The sequence below is a fragment of the Phyllobates terribilis genome, unplaced genomic scaffold (genome assembly GCF_046119375.1).
Source record: "Phyllobates terribilis strain yellow unplaced genomic scaffold, ASM4611937v1 Scaffold_5__5_contigs__length_657084704, whole genome shotgun sequence".
Taxonomy (NCBI): domain Eukaryota; kingdom Metazoa; phylum Chordata; class Amphibia; order Anura; family Dendrobatidae; genus Phyllobates; species Phyllobates terribilis.
Genome location: NW_027362765.1, coordinates 429,463,081 through 429,482,808, shown reverse-complemented (window position 1 = coordinate 429,482,808; position 19,728 = coordinate 429,463,081). Strand labels below are relative to the sequence as shown.

At 42.5% G+C, this 19,728-nt stretch overlaps 1 protein-coding gene across 1 annotated transcript in view; it reads left to right on the top strand.

Moving 5' to 3' along the window:
• LOC141273439 (protein FRA10AC1) overlaps positions 1–19,728 on the top strand; it is a 72,600-nt gene that overhangs the window by 12,701 nt on the left and 40,171 nt on the right. The window contains exons 3-7 of the mRNA XM_073685262.1: positions 1,727–1,822; positions 1,915–1,960; positions 10,461–10,537; positions 11,871–11,954; positions 12,958–13,042. Coding sequence (XP_073541363.1) covers positions 1,727–1,822; positions 1,915–1,960; positions 10,461–10,537; positions 11,871–11,954; positions 12,958–13,042 — 388 coding nt within the window. The remainder of the gene's footprint in view (positions 1–1,726; positions 1,823–1,914; positions 1,961–10,460; positions 10,538–11,870; positions 11,955–12,957; positions 13,043–19,728) is intronic.

The window sequence follows — 19,728 nt, the reverse complement described above, 5'->3', positions numbered from 1 at the left end:
TGGGGAGGGTTCAGTGATTACACACATGGTGGTGATAGAGAGGGGCCAGCGATTACACACATGGGGATGATGGGGAGGGTTCAGTGATTACACACATGGTGGTGATAGAGAGGGGCCAGCGATTACACACATGGGGATGATGGGGAGGGTTCAGTGATTACATACATGGTGGTGATAGAGGTGGGCCAGCGATTACACACATGGGGATGATGGGGAGGGTTCAGTGATTACACACATGGTGGTGATAGAGGTGGGTCAGCGATTACACACATGGGGATGATGGGGAGGGTTCAGTGATTACATACATGGTGGTGATAGAGGTGGGCCAGCGATTACACACATGGGGATGATGGGGAGGGTTCAGTGATTACATACATGGTGGTGATAGAGAGGGGCCAGCGATTACACACATGGGGATGATGGGGAGGGTTCAGTGATTACACACATGGTGGTGATAGAGGTGGGCCAGCGATTACACACATGGGGATGATGGGGAGGGTTCAGTGATTACATACATGGTGGTGATAGAGGTGGGTCAGCGATTACACACATGGGGATGATGGGGAGGGTTCAGTGATTACACACATGGTGGTGATAGAGGGGAGTCAGTGATTACACACAAGTGGAGGTGATGGAGGGGGTTTAGTGATGACACATGGGGATGATAGAGAGGGTTCAGTGATTACCTACATGGGGTTGATGGAGAGGGCTTAGTGATGACACATAGGGATGTTAGAAGGGGGTGAGTGGTTACACACAGTGGGGTTGATGGAGGGGGTTCAGTGATTACACACCAAAGTGATGGAGGGGGTCACACACTTAGTGGCTGCTTTCTGGTTACTGCTATTCAGCTCCTGTTCAAATGAAATGGATCTGATCTGCACCTCCTCGTATAATCAAAGAATCATCTACATTACCCTTGTATGTACTCACTGTACCCTCCATCATCTGCATGTGTGTAATCATTGAACTGTTTGCATCATCCCCATGTGTGTTATCGTTTAGGCACCAAATAGTCCCCATGCGTGTAACCACAGAACCCCCTTCATCACCCCCATGTGGTTATCACTGATCCCTCCCCATCACCCCCATGTGGTTATCACTGATCCCTCCCCATCACCCCCATGTGGTTATTACTGAAACACCTACATTACTCCCGTGTGTGTAAGCACTGAACCTCCATCACATACAGAGACTGCAGACTACTTTTCTTTTTTCTTTTCTGCCTGGAAAATCCCTTTAAATGGAATATACAGGTGCATCTCACTAAATTAGAATATCATCAAAAAGTTAATTTATTTCAGTTCTTCAATACAAAAAGTGAAACTCATATTATATAGAGTCATTACAAACAGAGTGATCTATTTCATGTGTTTATTTCTGTTGATGATTATGGCTTACAGCCAATGAAAACACAAAAGTCATTATCTCAGTAAATTAGAATACTTTATAACAATCAATAATCATCAACATTAACAGAAATAAACACTTGAAATAGATCGCTCTGTTTGTAATGACTCTATATAATATATGAGTTTCACTTTTTGTACTGAAGAACTGAAATAAATTAACTTTTTGATGATATTCTAATTTAGTGAGATGCACCTGTATATTTTATCTACTGAGTCTTGCTCTTTTATATATCTACACTTTGACTGTCCTTGTGTTCATCAGATGAACTTCTCATCGCTTCTGTACTAAATGGTTGTCTGCTGTTTAATTTCAGAAGGAAAGAAGATGAGGAGCTGCTCAGAAAGCCCTTCCAGAAGGCGAGGCCCGGGAAGGTGGCACACCGACAGGTCGCGGAGCAGGAATGGGACAGGTATGACCTGAGCCGCCTCTCGTCCATCAGTCATTACCAGCATTTCATCTATTTTTATGTCATCTTTTTTTTGTTTGTTTTTTTACAAAAAGGGAGGAAGCACGAAACCAGCGGTTCCACCTCATCTCTATGGATGCTGTATCCTTTGTCATTATCCCGGGGCTCTAATTATTACGACTTCCGGCTTTAATAAACCTTCCACCCGCAGTGTTGTGACCCGAGTAATTCGAGGAAGTGCGGCTCAAAATCACGTTACAAAAACAGCAGATCAAGGAGATTTCACAGCATAAATAATGGAAAAAGCCATCAGTAATGTTCTGACATAAGCGTACAGGTGAATTATGGGATCTGATTATATAGTCCGGATTCTGCAATCTTGGGAGGAAATTGTAATCATTTCTTTATTATATTGTGTGCTCCCCTAAGACATGTACTATGTATTTGTTATCGATTTTCCCATTGTATTTTATGGATTTTCACTCACGGTTATGGATGTAGAAGGTCGCTGTTTCTTCCAAAGCTAAATGGAATTATTCACTTATTATGTAAATAATTGTATTGCAGCAGCGTATTCTGCATCACTGTTGGAGGTTTTAATTAACATATAAAAAGAAAAATGACCAGCTCACCTCGGCTCTTTTCTCACTAGGTTTTAATTAAAAGGAAACTGTCAGCAGGTTTTTGCTCTTTAGTCCAAGAGCAGCATAATGTAGGGGCTGAGAGCCTGATTCCAGGGATGTGTCACTCACTCAGGAGCTCTCTGTAGTTTCAATACAATTAGTGTTTTACCAGCAGGAGATTATCACTACAGGACTTCGTGTCACATGCAGTCCAGCTAATCTGGATGACTTGTTATTCTTTTTTCAGGAGGAATCGCAGAGAAACAACACAATGCAGAGTTTTAAGGCTGAGCTCACTTGGAGGTGGTCAAAAAACATGAGTTTTCTGGTAGAAACCACTTCAGGAAATGTTCTTTAGGGCTTGGACGAGTGCAATCCGATAAAAAAAGGTATTTCACTCGGACCAATGTTATTCAGTGCAGATTTTTTATCAGCTGTATTCGACATGCTGTGATTTCACTCCAAAATTAGATGGGTGCGAGAAAAAAAGTCAGATGCCATATGGACTATAAGAGTGCCATCCAATTTTTACAGATACATTGCAATTCTGTAAGATAGGAAACTGTAAAAGGTCTTGTAAATGATTAATATGTGCTAAGTAAAAAAAAACTGGATTGTATACGGCTGACAAAAAAAATCATCCTACTTTTCTGGAAGAAAATATGACTGTTTTTTTTTCTTTTTTTAATACGCTCGTGTTACCCTAGCCTTATTTGGAGAGTTTTTAAAGGAGTTTATATTTTTCTTTTTGTGTCCTGAAACTGTTTCAGAAGAGTTTTTTTTTCTTCCTGAAACATTTTTTGCAGCCTTTTGCACAGTGCCTAATTTGGGTCCTGATATTATCAGGAGTCAGTTCATTCAATTCAAAACCTCCAGCAGGAAAAAAAAACACAAAGTGGTTTTATAATAGAAAAAAATAGGAAGAGTCTCTTTTTAAGCAATTTTTCTGGGTTTGTTTTTTTTTTTTTTTTTTTTTTTTTTAAGAGGACCCTCTCATAGGCTATTTGCCCACAATGCAGAAATGCTCCTTATTTTTCCTGAACGTTTCTACATCTCCCTGGTTGAAAAAACGCATGCGGATTGTACATGTGTTTTTTCTGCCAGGTAGAAGTGTTTGTGAAGCGTTCTTCACATGCATTTCCGCATGCGGATTGACAAGCACTTTCAAAGCGATTTTAGCATCACTTGGAAAGAGCTTGACAACTTGGTAACACTATATAAATCCATGCAACCGGCATGGATTTATGTTGTGTGACTAAGTTACGATGCTGCAAATGCAGTATCAATGGTAAAAAAAAGAATAAAAATGGTGAAAAATAAAAAAAAACATTATACTCACCTTCCGATGGCCCCCGGTCTTCTTCTCCAGTGTTTTCGGCGGCTCGCGGTGGTGTCAAAGGACTTTCCATGAAGTCATTTAGTCATGTGACAGGTCACGTAACCGCCGCCGTCAGCGGTCGCGTGACTTGTCACATGACTAAATGACGTCATGGAAGGTCCTTTGACACCACCGCGAGCAGCCCCAGAGCCAGCAGCGCCGCCGGCAGCAGACAGGGGGCCATCAGAAGGTAAGTATATGTTTTTTTTCTATTTTAAGTCTTTTTTTTTACAGGTTCTATGGTACCCGGGTCTGGAGGAGAGTCTCCTCTTCTCCACACCCGGGTACCATCCGCGCATTGGATCGCATAATATCCGCATGTGCACGTGTAGTCATGCGGATGTTATGCGGTCCAATGCAAGTAAGTGGCGGGTAAAACGCCGCGATTCCGCAAAATTAATGGACACGCAATGATAATCCGCAGCGGAAATTTCCGCAGCAGGTGCACAGCACATGCGGATTATCATTGCGGACCATTGCAGACCTACCTATAAAGCGTTTCCACGGCGGAAATGACGCTGCGGGAACGCTTAAAAAACGCATAGTGGGCACACAGCCTTAAAATTTCCTCCAAAAACTCCATGTGCACATACTTGTAGAGTCTATTTGCAATTGCTGATAATCAGATACTAGCATTCCTAGAAATTATCGGCCTCCGTATATGTGAAAAATGCCCGATAGATGCAGGTGTCACTTCCAGATCCAAAACCTGTCCTTTCTGATGAGGTGGCCGCCATATTGAGGTGGAGGGGGGGTGATGACCTGAGAACTTCTCTCTTCATTCACTTCTAAGGATGTTGCAGAAATGGTGTGGATTTTTTTCATATTTCACCCTTAGCATCGCAAAGCTGTGAAAATCTGCGGCCTTTATTGACATGCTGCAAACTTCTTGTCCACAGCGTCGGTCAATTTCCACTATGAATTTTCTCTGCAGCGGGTGGATAAGATTTTGTAATATTACAGCAATCTGTTCCGTACATATGCACAGACTGTAAAAGTGTTATTAATCGTCTATCACGCTGTCAAGTGTTTCGGCATCCATCCCTGCACAATGTCAGAAGATGCAAATAATGTATAACTTTAATGTGTGTCCTGACTCTGGCAACTACTAACGTCCACGGGTCACCACATAGTATAGCGCTTTTCTGTATCTCATTATTTCCCATTGCTCCCAGCCTTATCTGTTCTGTTTTTAGCTGCCTGTCTCCGTCAGGTTTTCTGTCCTACATTATGCAGCGTTCATTCTTTTCGCTTTTAGTAAAAATGACATGCAAATTAAATTCATAAAAGAAAAAAAGATATAAAATCTGCTTTTGGTTTGTTAGAAAAAAAAAAGATGACATCATAATCCTGGTATTAAATAATGTTCTCCAGAACATGATGATCTCATTGGCGGCCTGGGATAAAAGTCTATAATAATTCATGTCCCTGCCAAATAAGCAAAGCAATTTTGGAAAACTTCAAAAAGAAGAAGAAAAAAAGAAAGTGATTGATTTTTTTTTCGATTGGCTGCCCATATTGTAATTCAGTTTAGAGGAAAGACTAGGGTAGTTTCCGGCACAACCAACTGGATAAAAACTAAGTTTATTGAATCAAGTTAAAAGTTAAAAACCTCATCACCCGGGTGATTCAATAAACTTACAGTTTTTATCCAGTTTTTTGTGCCGGAAACTACCCAGTCTTTCCTCTGTTAGCTGCAATCACCAGCGGGTACGGCACCCGCTTGTTTCTAATTACAGCGATGGATCCATCTATACTACCAGCGTGAACAGCTCCAACCTCCCCCCTCTCCCCTACCTCCTTTTCTGCTTTGTAATTTAGTTTAGTAAAGCTCGCACGGTGTCCTGAGCTGTGAACTCTTCAGGTTTTTATTCCTTTGTCTGTTCCAGTTTCTAAATATTCCAATGTTCCTTTTGCATCAATTCCTGATCATTTTCAAGGTCTCTGAAAACTTTCACTGTTTATTTCCAGTGGATAAACATCTTTAGTTCATCGAGCCAAGAGCCCGCGTGGTTGCCTCTCCTGGAGAGGAAATGGTAGGGGATACACAGCAGATTTTCCATCCAAAATTTCTGGGTGGAAAATCTTCTACTTATCAGAGCGCCAGCATTGTGTGTGAAATTTTACAAATCCCTTCCGCGCTCCCAAGAGAATCTGCTGCAAAAATTGACCGGAGCTGTAGATTTGAAAGTCAAGCAATTCCACAATCAAATCCACAGGTGATTTGGTGCAGATTTTGCATCTGCAGATTTTTTTTTTTTCCTGCAGAAAGTCTGCAGCAGATCTCGGGTACATTCACAGGGTGCAGATTTTCTGCTCGAAAATCCACAGCGTAATATAGAAACTGCTCCAAAAATCTCATCTAGACTTTGGAGATATTTTCCAAACATTAATTGATCTCCACAACCTGCCAACTTTTCCTATGGATTTTAATTTTGGATTCACACTTTCCAATGGATAGATTGAAATCCGCAACGATACCCACAAATAAACGTCTGTCACTTTTGTGTTGGGAGTGCTGCAGCTGTATTGCTTTGCTTTTTAAGGCTTCTGTTCATTCACTGCAAAATTAAAAAATGCATAATTTGTAATTATTCTTTAGAAGTTTGCACTCCGTGTGCTGCTGTACAGGTCTGTGCCCCCAGCGTCACCTAGTGCCTGAGCTCTAATTCCAAGGGAATGACAAATAGTTTCACTGATTGAAATGTTTTCCAGATTATTTTGTTTATTAACATAATTGTTTCCATCATGGGGATGAAAATAGACCGATTTTGTATTATTAACTCAACAGAAATTAGTTTGGATTTTCTGGGAACCTTTACCACGTGGAGCTGAAAAAAAGGTGATGAAAGAGAAGCTGCCATGACAAAATCAAGTTAAATCTACCGGTGCTGTTATTTTGGAACAAAAGAAATTGAGCAGTTTGATATACATATATTAGTGGGAAGATATGGTCATGGTTTTTTATTTATTTAAATCTTTGCGTCTTTTTAGCGGTTCTGCCCAGTGCTTGACTTTTACAGTGCCTTGTGAAAGTATTTGGCCCCCTTGAACTTTTCTACCTTTTGCCACATTTCTGGCTTCAAACATAAAGATATAAAATTATATTTTTTTGGGAAGAATCAACAACAAGTGGGAAATTTATTGGATATTTTAAACTTTTTTAAAAAAATTAAAAACTGAAAAGTGGGGCGTGCAATATTATTCAGCCCCCTTGAGTTAATACTTTGTAGCGCCACCTTTTGCTGCGATTACAGCTGCAAGTCACTTGGGGTATGTCTCTATCAGTTTTGCACATCGAATGGCTGAAATTCTTGCCCATTCTTCCTTGCAAAACAGCTCGAGCTCAGTGAGGTTGGATGGAGAGCGTTTGTGATCAGCAGTTTTCAGCTCTTTCCACAGATTCTCGATTGGATTCAGGTCTGGACTTTGACTTGGCCATTCTAACACCTGGATACGTTTATTTTTGAATCATTCCATTGTAGATTTTGCTTTATGTTTGGGATCATTGTCTTGTTGGAAGATAAATCTCCGTCCCAGTCTCAGGTCTTTTGCAGATTCCAACAGGTTTTCTTCCAGAATGGTCCTGTATTTGGCTCCATCCATCTTCCCATCAATTTTAACCATCTTCCTTGTCCCTGCTGAAGAAAAACAGGCCTAAACCATGATGCTGCCACCACCATGTTTGACAGTGGGGATTGTGTTTTGAGGGTGATGAGCTGTGTTGCTTTTACGCCAAACATATCGTTTTGCATTGTGGCCAAAAATTTCAATTTTGGTTTCATCTGACCAGAGCACCTTATTCCACATGTTTGGTGTGTCTCCCAGGTGGCTTGTGGCAAACTTCAAACGAGACTTTTTATGGATATCTTTGAGAAATGGCTTTCTTCTTGCCACTCTTCCATAAAGGCCAGATTTGTGCAGAGTATGACTGATTCTTATCCTATGGTCAGACTCTCCCACCTCAGCTGTAGATCTCTGCAGTTCATCCAGAGTGATCATGGGCCTTTTGGCAGGACAACTTTGAATCATTCAGAGATCCTCACTGAACTTCTGGAGTGAGTTTGCTGCACTGAAAGTAAATGGGCCGAATAATATTGCACGCCCCACTTTTCAGTTTTTAATTTTTTTAAAAAGTTTAAAATATCCAATAAATTTCTTTCCACTTCACGATTGTGTCCCACTTGTTGTTGATTCTTCCCAAAAAAATTAGAAGTTTATATCTTTATGTTTGAAGCCAGAAATGTGGCAAAAGGTAGAAATTTCAAGGGGGGCAAGTACTTTCACAAGGCACTGTATTTCTATACAGTAGTACCTCCCACTGGACTATTAAGCCCCAAGCATTTATATATATGAAATATATATACATTTATGTCATCAGTCATGAGAAAAACTAAGTACACCCTCTTTGAATTCTATGGATTTCTGTATCAGGACATATTAAAAGAACAGCTGGTACTTAGAAATTATGAAAATTAGATAAATACAACCTCAGAGGAATAGCAACACTTGACCAATAACACTGTCATTATTTAACAGAAAATGGGCTAAAAAGTGGAAGCAGGGTATGAAAAATTAAGTACACCCTTAATGCTTCCATAGCAATTAGGAAAGTAAATAGAAGCCAGGTTCTGATGATTAATTGTTCATCAAGTGTGATCACCTCTATAAAAGCAGAAGTTTTGGCAACTTGCTGGTCTGGAGCATTGAAGCATGTGTTAACTCGATGCCAAAGAGGAAAGACATCAACAGTGATTTTAGAGAAGCGATTGTTGTTGCTCATTAGTTTACAAAGCATTATAACAACATTTCCAAAAATTTGGAGTAGTAAGAAAGATTATCCACAAGTGGAAAACATTCAGAATGGTTGACAATGTTCCCTGGAGTAAACGTCCCAACAAACTCACCCCCAGGTCAAATGGTGTAATGCTCAGAAAAATTGCAAAAACTCCCAAGAGTTACTGCTCAGAATCTAAAGGCCTTAGCATGTTAAATATTCAAGCTCATGAGTACAAATAAAAAAAACAAGTATGGCTTGTTTGGAAGGGTTGCCAGGCGAAAGATTCTTCTTTCTAAAAAGAATATGGCAGCATGACTAAAATTTATAAAGTTTCATGTAAGCAAACTTCAAGAATATTGGAACATTGTCCTTTTGACTGACAAGACTAAAGTGGACATGCTTGGCCAATAATGTTCTGCACTATGTTTGTCAAAATTCAGTCACAACATATTGGCACAAATATCTCATACCAACTGTAAAGCACGTTGGAGGAGGGGTAATGATTTGGGCTTGTTTTTCAGCCACAGTACCTGGGCACATTGCAGTCATTGAATCGACTATGAATTCCCCTGTATACCAAAGTATTCTAGTGTCAAATGTGAGGTCATCTATCCAGAAGCTAAAGCTTGGCCAAAACTGAGATAATTAGCCCAAGTACACCAGAAAATCTACATCAGAATGGCTGAAAACTAAAAGAATCAAGATGTGTCACTGGTACGGTCAGGGTTCAGACCTCAACCCAATTAAAATGTTGTGGCGGGACCGTAAGAAAGTTGTGCATAAGCGAATGCACATAGACCTTAATGAATTTATAAGCTTGTCCAGTGTAAAGGTTATGTAAAATATTTTTTAAAAAATAACAAACCCAGCCGTATTCTCCTACTGACATCCACTTAGATCCTGCTCTGGCTGAATTGGGGTCTGCACAGAGACAGGAAGCTGAGATGTCACCGTTCCACCAGCTGCCGGACCACCAGTTACCTGGGATTGTCTGCAGAGGTGACTTTCAACAGCTCGTCATCGTAAAACATCTGATGATGGCTGTCATGGCACAGAGTAAGACGGCAATAGATGCTGGAATAGAGGTCTATCCTCTGCAGCAACGAGTCCTGCTTTTTTTTTTTGGAAACAATGACCGTAGATGGGTCTGTTTACCGCATGGGCAACACCATGAAGAGGCCTTCACGAGTGAACTTTACACCAGTCCTACTACTGGGATTATGATGTGGCATAATATATAGTAGCTGGACCCCTCTAGTCTTAATTCCAGATTAGATTACTTTAATTTGGTGGTGGAACCAGTGGTGTGGCCATTTCCCAATGTGTCCCAGGAGCCGTTTTTCAACACAACGCTGGGCCTAAACTCTGCAGCATCTCCAGACTTGTTTCCCATTGAGCACATCTTGGGCTGTTATTGGTCAGGAATTGCAAAGGAAGCTGCCAGCAGCGAATCTTGATGATCTGTCCAAGTGCATTCAGCTTTGCAGAACATTCCTCAGGCAAACAATAAGCTCATTGATAACAGCCAAAGAGCTCATTCTTAATACTAAATAAATTGAGATGTTTTGAACATTTTTTTTCCATAATTTTTATATAATTAACATGTCTATCCATTGTGTGATTTCCATAAATTCACAAATTTTTCATCTTGGTGTTGCAATTTCAATGTATATGTCTGTCATGAGAAAAACTAAATATACCCTATTTGAAGTCTTTGGTCTTGTTTTTATAAGGACATCCTTTAAAAAAATGTTCCTTTTGAGGTTCTTAAAATTCCCTTTATTAAAAAAATCCTTTAATGATATAACTATTTTGTAGTCCGCGTTTACCTTGTATTTTTCTTAACCCCAAGTATCGCAGTTTGCAAGACATCAGAAGTTTGTGAATGACTACATTCTGTATTATGGAGGAAAACTACAAGACTTCCAGCTTCCCAAGTAAGTGCATTGCCCTTATACATTATGCATCATATTGTGCTCAAGTGTAATGTCATGCAAATGAAACGATGTACACTTCTACAATGTCCTGTGTTTCACCATAGTTCTAGACTACAATCCTTGTTTGCAAAACCAAGGAAATGAGCCGCAACACGTGTTGGTATAAGTTCAATGTGTGAGTGCACATTCACACCGTACCTATGAGCAAATGCCCTGTAGTAAGTAAGTAAATAATAATAGTACATGTAAAAAACATAAGGTATTTTGTTACACTATTTTGATCAAAAGAGCGTAAAAGCCATCCCACTGCGACAAGGTGTACCCAGTCAGGACGATCCCTAACTCTTGTAGTTCACCTCGCTATCTCTCAGCAGACCTCAAAATAGACAGGGGTAGAGCAGGACCAAGACCCAGACCCGACTGTTTTGCCCCTGTCCATGGAAAGCTATATAGACAAGATGGACAGCCCAAAAAGGGGGACCACGCCCCTGTATGTACAATCCTTATGTAGTCAGATTCTGCCGTCATGTTTTACTCTATATTTTTCTTATATTAAATTAGGTTACCAGTAAAGTACTCAGTGAATAAAATAAATTGTGCAGCCATGTAGATTTTGAGAAGAGGCTCTTATGTTTTTCTGTAGCGTTATCAGCTCTCTTCTGCTTTTACATGAAGCAGTCTAAAAAAATCAATGCAAAAGTAGCTTTCATTGCCTATATAGTGCAGCAGTGAGTATTAATAAACATATCGTGAAGGATCTTGAGTAAATCTTGATGTCTTGATTTTTTTTTCTTCAACTCTGATACTGTTTCCCTAATTCAGACTACATTTCCTATGATGTATCTGGCTTTGCAGGGGGGAAGCAGAGTCTCATCACTGTACTTTGTCCTATCTAAGGATATCAAGAGATAAATGATAGAACTGCTGTCTCCTAACTCGCACATAGGCCGCTCCAGCCTGTCTCCTGCTTGTGATAGGTGTCTCCCTGACAGCACTTACAAGCAGAAGGCAGAGGAGACCGGTTCAAGCTGAATCACATAGAATACACTGCAAGATCTCAACACAGCATCGCACACGCATGTAGTACAGACAGGATGAGTTTTGTAACTAGTTAGTTTTCAGACCTACACCAGATCTGCACACTTTGTGAAGTCTAGATTTTATACACCACCAATACTTCTGACCCCAGTGGTTTCCAGGAGGATATTGCTGCTTGTCCCTAATGTTGAAAATTGCTGAGGCCTGGGTAGACACCTATCAATGTTTACAAAGAAAGAACCTTTTGCTTGTCACTCGCTGTATATGCTTTTAATATTTTACATTTTCATTGCAGAGGAAATCGTAAGACAGACTTAGACGTTATACGAGAAAACCACAGGTTCCTTTGGCAAGAGGAAGATGAAGAAGACATGACTTGGTAAGTGGAGTAAGGCTTTGTTCACATTTGTAAAATAAAAGACAGATTTGACTGAAGGAATAGCCCTATATGCAACGTCATTCTTCTCATAAAAATAGCGGATCCCATTATAACTCAGTGGGGTCCCTGAGCTTCCATTAGTATATGTCATATCTATTGAAGAATTGTGGGTTAAAGGGGTTATCCAAGGAATTTTTATTTATTTTTTTCCTATGGGCCTAAAATGAAACAGGTAGTTGCGAACTACCTGACTATTCTACCTGGTCACCAATGATTCAGGTCATTCAGCTGCTCTACGTCAACATAGTAGCTCTTCCTCTTCCCGGTTGCTCTGTCGAAGGGGCGTGATTGCTGATGTCATGCTGATTGACAGTCAACTTCCCGCAGTTAAGCGGCAGGGAGCCGGGTACCAATCAGCATGACACCGGCAATCACTCCCCGTCAACAGAGAAGTGTGGAAGAGAAGCCGCTGCTCTGCTGACGTGACGTCAGCGGAAGCTGATGAATCGCCTGCAGGAGTGGTCTGTGACCGCTCTGTGCCGGCAGAACTCGTCCCCAGGCACAACAGACAGGTAGTTAGTAACTACTGTCATCAGTCAGCTGAGAGGAGCTCAGAAAAGAGTTACCATCTTTCCCATCAGAATGTGCTGGCTGACGGATTCTCGGTTAACTCATTCAGCAGCCAGCAATACGACAGGGAAAAAAAGCTTGTACAGTGTTAATTTCAATAAAACCTAATTGCTAAAATTGTTTTTAGTACAAAATGAATGAATTTAAGTAAAAATGAAAAAAAAAAACACATCCACCCCAAATGCGTCCATATCCTTTAGCCATAACTTTCTATAACATTGTTTACCTTATTGAGATTTAGAGACTGAAATAGAATCAGTTTTATGAAAAATTCAAGATTATTTTTGCTTAACGTTTTCTGTTCCTTGTTCTATGCTTTATACGCGGACATTTTCTTTTCTCTGCCACATGAAGCTTTTTTTTGTGCTGACAGGGAGAAGAGAATTGCAAAGAAATACTATGATAAATTATTTAAAGAATATTGTATAGCAGATCTCAGCAGATACAAGGAAAACAAGGTTTGTGGACACGATATAAATGTTGTTTGTGTTCTATGCATTATGCAGGAGCCCTGCAGAAAGGCTGATCTTAGTACCGTCAACGTGTTATTTTTCGGATGAGTAACACAAATTATATGTTATGCATTTCTCATACTATTCTGTCTATAAGACCCACTTTTGGCAAGATTTTTTTTTTTTTTTTTATAAAAAGACCCTGAATCTTACAGTCCACAGTCAGGAGGCCCAGCAGTATAAAGAGGTGTCTCTGCTACTTAGCTGTCAACCAGCAGCTCTCTTGACTCGCATCCCCACCCTTGCATACACATGCATGCTTCATTTATCCGAGTGTGCATTAGAGTGACAATGCATTCTATAAAAAAAAATACAATTTAAGTTTATGCAAAGTCTCACTCCCTCTAATTGTTACACATAATGATCTCTAATATCCTTAAAAAATAATTTCTTCTGCTTGTGTTTAAAAGTTGGCTCAATGTCCTCAATGTCAGCCCTTGAACACTTAATATCTGTTAAAGTAGGATTTGGGTAGTTTTGTTATAGAGCAGCAATAAGGCCCCACCGCTCCTTGAAATTCTCTCCAATTTACTAATTTATCATTTATAGAGAATATTTAATATTAGTTTTATATTTCCTGTTTCAAAGTAAACTTGCCAGATTACAGACAACATTCAGTGCTGAGTTTGCCGTGTAGTCACCACGTTCACGAGCTAATTATTGCGAGCGTGTTGGATAAATTGTGGTCGGCATTAACAGGTCCTAATATAAAGTTGTTTGTCTGCCTGGAATTAACTGGATAAAACCAAGTTTTATTCAGTCGTCCATGACAGCACCACGTGAGAGAGAGGATCCGCCCATCAAGGACAGGAAACCTACAGGTTAAAAAGGGCGGCCCTCTCTTCCCGCCTCAGTTTAGGTTTCCTGTCCATGATGGGGGACCTTGCAGGCTTACCTGCAGAAGATGGACTCCTGTCCCAGAGAGGGCCACAGCAGGTGGTTGGAGCCGGTCTGTCCCGGTCCTCTGGAGACGCCACGGCAGGGCGCCTCCGTGAGCGTTGCGGCAGGCGCGACATCGCCTCACGGGAGGTAGATGTCCGCCAGGAGTGGGGCCGCTAGCGGGCTCCCCCCCCCCCCCCGCTACCGCTTGCAGGAGATCCAGGTCGCGCCGGCAGCGACCTTCTGACGCGACTTCCGGTGCGCCGGGCAGGAAGCCCTGTGACGTCACCGGAAGGGGCGGGGCTCGTTTGAATTTTTTGGCGCGAGCAGCTGAACGCCGGGGGATTGAGGACCTGGCGGCGAGTAGCCCACCTGGATCCCACCTGGACCTGGGGAGGAAGACCAAGGAGCAGGTAACGCCCTCCTGGGTAAAAAAAAAAAGGAAACACACACCCACACATGGTACCGGTATGGCCAGTATATAAAGGGTCTGGTAACATACAGAGGTGCTTCCCAGCCCATTCTTACATTGTAAGCTATGGAAGATTCACAGGAGCTGTCACCTAGGCAACAACATCTGCTGCAGGAGCAGCCCTCTGGGGAGCCCTCACAACTAGTGGCGCAGCGTCATTCCCGGCTAGGGTCTGGTCGTACAACTAGAAGTGCTACCACTAAGAGCAGGAAGGACGGTCCGGTGCGGCGTGATTCCTCGCCATGCATGCTGGATTCTTCTGCTTCTACGGTACCGAAGGTTCTGTGGGGTGAGTGGAATCTTCGTGAAAGTTCTACTAATGTTTCCTCCTTCTTTCTATCTATGACTTTCTTTTAGAGCAAGAAATGTTCCTCGAAGTCCAAGCACAGAGAGTGTGCCTTATGCAGCTGTCCACTCCCTGATTCATATAGCAAAAGGTTATGTCAGCTTTGTATCAGCAAAATGATATTGGAGGAGACCCCAGATTTTTCCCTAGGCCTAAGAACTTTAATAAGGGAAGAAATAGGCAAAGCATTGCAAGGTTCAGAGTCTGGGCATATTCCTCAAGAAACCCAGCCGGGTTCAGACTTTGAGCTATCGGTCGCTTCCTCCTCCGCCTTCTCTTCCTCTGATAGTGAGCCAGACATGGGAGACAGCTGCGGGAGCACTAAGACCAACAGTAGCAGCTACCTGTACGTCCAGAGCCCTGATGGTGTGGCTTGAACAGCTAGACAGTCAGTTGAAGGATGGGACTTCTAGGAAAGACATTATTTCTTCCCTTCCACTGGTTCAGGGGGCGGCAGCTTTTCTTGCTGATGCATCTGTGGACTCGGTGAGGTTGGCAGCAAAGTCAGCAGCACTGTCAAATGCGGCTCGGCGAGCCTTGTGGATTAAAAGCTGGCCAGGGGATTTACAGACTAAGTCCAGACTGTGTACAATCCCGTGTGAAGGGGAATACCTCTTTGGTCAGACCATGGACGACTTATTGGAGAAAGCGGGGGACCCTAAGAAGGGGTTTCCCTCAGTACCTCTACCCTCCTTTAAGAGATCGTTCCGGAAGAGGAAATTTTTCCGGAAGAGATATTTCAGGGAGCAAGACAAGTCTGATGAAATAGGCCGAAAAAGTAGAGGTCTACTCTTTGGTCCGTCTCCAAAAATTGAGCAGAAGCCAGGGGATACACAATCAGCCCAGGTGGGAGGGAGATTGTCATTTTTTGTCCCAGCTTGGGAACAGATTTCTCATAGTAATTGGATTTTGAGCCTGATTAAGTATGGTCTTAAGTTTCAATTTAAAGCATTGCCTCACAAAAGGTTCATGGTTGTTCCCTCCAGTTCTTCCCCAGAACGCCAGGCTGCCCTCGTTTCGGAAGTACAAACCCTAATAAGAAAGCACTTCCTGATTGAGGTTCCGGAAGCTGAAAAGGGTCTTGGTTTCTACTCCCCGCTCTTCTTGATTCCGAAACCGGATGGAAGTTTCAGGACAATTATAAATCTGAAATCCCTGAATAATTTCCTTAAAATACACACCTTTAAAATGGAGTCTTTAAAATCCGTAATAAAGTTACTTTTTCCCCACTGCTATATGGTAGTGCTCGATCTCATAGATGCGTATTACCATATCCCAATTCATAGTAATTACCAGAAATACTTGAGGCTGGCCATTAAAATAGACGGGGTGGTTAAACACTTCCAATACACTGCACTCCCCTTCGGTTTAGCTATAGCCCCACGGGTTTTTACTAAAGTAATGGCGGAAGTTATGGCCCATATAAGAGAAAGGGACATTCTAATTATCCCTTACCTGGATGATCTCCTGATAGTGGGGAATTCGTTGGTTCAGTGCGAGACTCACCTGCAGGAGACCATGTCGGTCTTAAAGAGTTTGGGGTGGTTTCTAAATTTAGAAAAGTCTAGACTATCTCCACTCAAGGTACAACAATATCTGGGGGTCATATTAGATTCCAGGAAACAGCTATGTTGTCTTCCAGAAGAGAAAATTGATAGAATCCGGGAGTTGGTAGAACAATGTATACGTAAACCTTCTATGTCACTCCGTAAGGCCATGTCACTATTGGGAACCTTCACCTCCACTTTTCCTGCGGTTCGTTGGTCACAATTGCATTCAAGAGCCTTTCAGTGGGATGTGTTGTACAATAACGCAGCTTTAGAGGGGCATCTAGACCGTAAGTTTACGCTAGGTCCTCGTGCCATATGGTCCCTTCGTTGGTGATTACGACAAGACAATCTTGCTAAAGGGGTTCCCTGGGAATGTAGTCCAACTGCAGTCTTGTCCACTGATGCAAGTGCTACAGGTTGGGGAGCTCACTTTGAAGGGAAATTAGTGCAGGGAACCTGGTCAAGCAGTGAGCAACAGTTGTCATCAAATGTTAAGGAGCTTCTGGCGGTGCAGCATGCGTTCAACGAGTTCCTTATATATTTTCAGTACCAGCATGTCCGTGTACTCTCGGACAATCAAGTCACGGTAGCTTACATAAACCACCAAGGGGGAACCCGCTCAAGAAACTTGATGAGGGTAGCGAACGCACTTCTGCTGAAAGCCGAAGATCACTGTCTCTCTCTTTCGGCTACTCATCTAAAAGGCAAGGAAAACATCACAGGGGATTTCCTCAGCCGTACTTCTGTAAAAGAAGGGGAGTGGTCCCTAAATACACAAATATTCTCCAAAATCGTAGAAATGTGGGGCCTTCCGACTGTGGACTTATTCGCAACAAGAGCCAATCGGAAAGTGGAAAATTTTTGTTCCTTAGACCCCAGAGAAGGACCCCTGGCAGTGGACGCCTTTATGGTTCCCTGGAGATTTCCTCTGGCATATGCCTTCCCTCCCATGATCCTGCTCCCAGCGGTGATAAGAAAGATCAGGTCAGACCGGGCCAGAGTGATACTCGTATGTCCCTTTTGGCCCAAAAGACCGTGGTTCCCTTGTCTCCGGAAGATGTCCATATCAGATCCCTGGGTTCTTCCGGAGATTCCGGACCTCCTCACTCAAGGGCCACTTTCCCATCCTCCAACCCCGAGTCTACATTTGACGGCGTGGAATTTGAGAGGGTGTTATTGACCAACAAAGGATTCCCCGCAAATGTAGTGAATACTCTCCTGGCTAGCAGAAAACCTGTTACCACCCGTATTTATGCCAGGACTTGGAGGAAGTTTCTGTCCTTTGCAGAAGTTAAGGTGGAGGAGGGGCCCCCTATTGGGAAAATTCTGGAATTTCTGCAGCGAGGCTTAGAATTAGGTCTCACTACCAGTACCTTGAAAGTACAGGTGTCGGCGTTGGGAGCTTTATTTTCTTCCAATATTGCAAATAACTATTGGATAGGCCGTTTTATAAAAGCTTCCTTTAGGTGTAGACCCATTACCAAAGCAAAGATATCTCCCTGGGATTTGAATTATGTCTTAGATGCCTTGACCAGTCCTCCTTTTGAGCCACTAGATTTAGTCTCCCCCAAAATTATTTTCCTAAAGACGGTCCTGTTAGTAGCCCTAACTTCAGCCAGGAGAGTCAGTGACCTACAGGCCCTTTCAATATGCCCTTCATTCACGCAAATTCTGGACGATAGGATTATATTAAAACCTGATCCAGCCTTTCTTCCTAAAGTGGCCACTCGATTCCATAGAACCCAGGAAATAGTTCTCCCAACTTTTTGCTTTCCGCCCAAAAATCAAAAAGAGGAGAGACTTCACACTTTAGACGTTAGGAGGTGCGTACTAAGGTACTTAGAAGTGTCACATGGCTTTAGAAAGGATAAGTCCCTATTTATTTGCTATCAGGGGGCTTGGAAGGGTTGTAAGGCCTCAAAGGCTACAATCGCTAGATGGATCAAGGAGGCCATTTCCCTCGCATACTCCTCAGGGGATAAAGAGATACCGGAGGGATTGAGGGCGCATTCTACCAGAGCGGTGTCAACCTCCTGGGCGGAGAAGACAGGGCTTTCCATTGAGGAGATTTGTAAGGCTGCCACTTGGTCTTCTCCCTCTACTTTCTATAGGCACTATAGATTGGATCTGGGTGGCTCTGCAGATCTCACTTTCGGGAGAAGGGTGCTTCAAGCTGTGGTCCCTCCCTAATTTCCTTCGTCTCTGTAATTCTCTCACGTGGTGCTGTCATGGACGACCGAATAAAGCCTTAGTTACTTACCGGTAACGGGATTTTTCGGAGCCCATGACAGCACCTTTATATTCCCTCCCTTCACTGGTGTTGTGCACTCCTGTAGATTTGATTTCTTTTTGTGCACCCTTGTGGGAAATTGATGAAAAGTAATGTACTTAATGTGATTATGTTTTATTATAACTAAACTTGGCGGTACTCTCATGCTCTGTTAACTAAACTGAGGCGGGAAGAGAGGGCCGCCCTTTTTAACCTGTAGGTTTCCTGTCCTTGATGGGCGGATCCTCTCTCTCACGTGGTCCTGTCATGGGCTCCGAAAAATCCCGTTACCGGTAAGTAACTAAGGCTTTCAGCTGGAACGGATGATGACATAGTTTCAGCTGAGCTAGGTGCACTTAAGGAGGGTCTAGTTGAGTTTTGCACCAACCGGCTTGCACAATCTCATCCAAGGGATGATTACAAGGAATTGTTAACACTTGCTGTCCGGTTCCTTGGTTTGCTGGCAAACCCAGACGTACACATCAACACTCCAGGTGCCTGCCATCGGGCCCGATGGATGGAAAAAGTGATATACACTCTGAAGATCTTCATGTTTCGTCACTAATTTCGTTTAACTTTGACAGAGTTAAAAAATTTCCGTCAATTTTGCACTTTTACTGAGCGCTTATATTTGAAGGCTCGGTACCTCTTTCAGATCTCAGCCACATCGCTGCGAAATGACTTCACATTACTGCAAGAAATCGTAGCATACAAAGGAATCAACGCCCCTGTTTCTGATGCAGCAATAACATTTTTCACCAGACACGTGGTCCCTCAGTGAGATTATGGGGGGGTCTGGCTTATTTTGACCCAACCGCAGAAAAGGTTGTGATGGTTCTGGCTCTGCAGAAGGAAGGTAACGATGTCTGCTCAACTCACGTGCCGCTTGCCGAAGATCTTGTGTCACACAAGAAGCTTCATCTCTTCATGTCGTCCAACACAAAAAAAAACTGTTGCACTGGAAATAAACCAAGATTTTCTTCATCCAGATCCTTGTTTGTGGCACTAATGCAAGTTACATCAATGCATCCTCAAAAGTCGCCGGATTGAAAATCGTGAATGATGGCGCAGAACGCTCCATTGCACTCACGAGTACATTCAATTCGTCACAGAGCA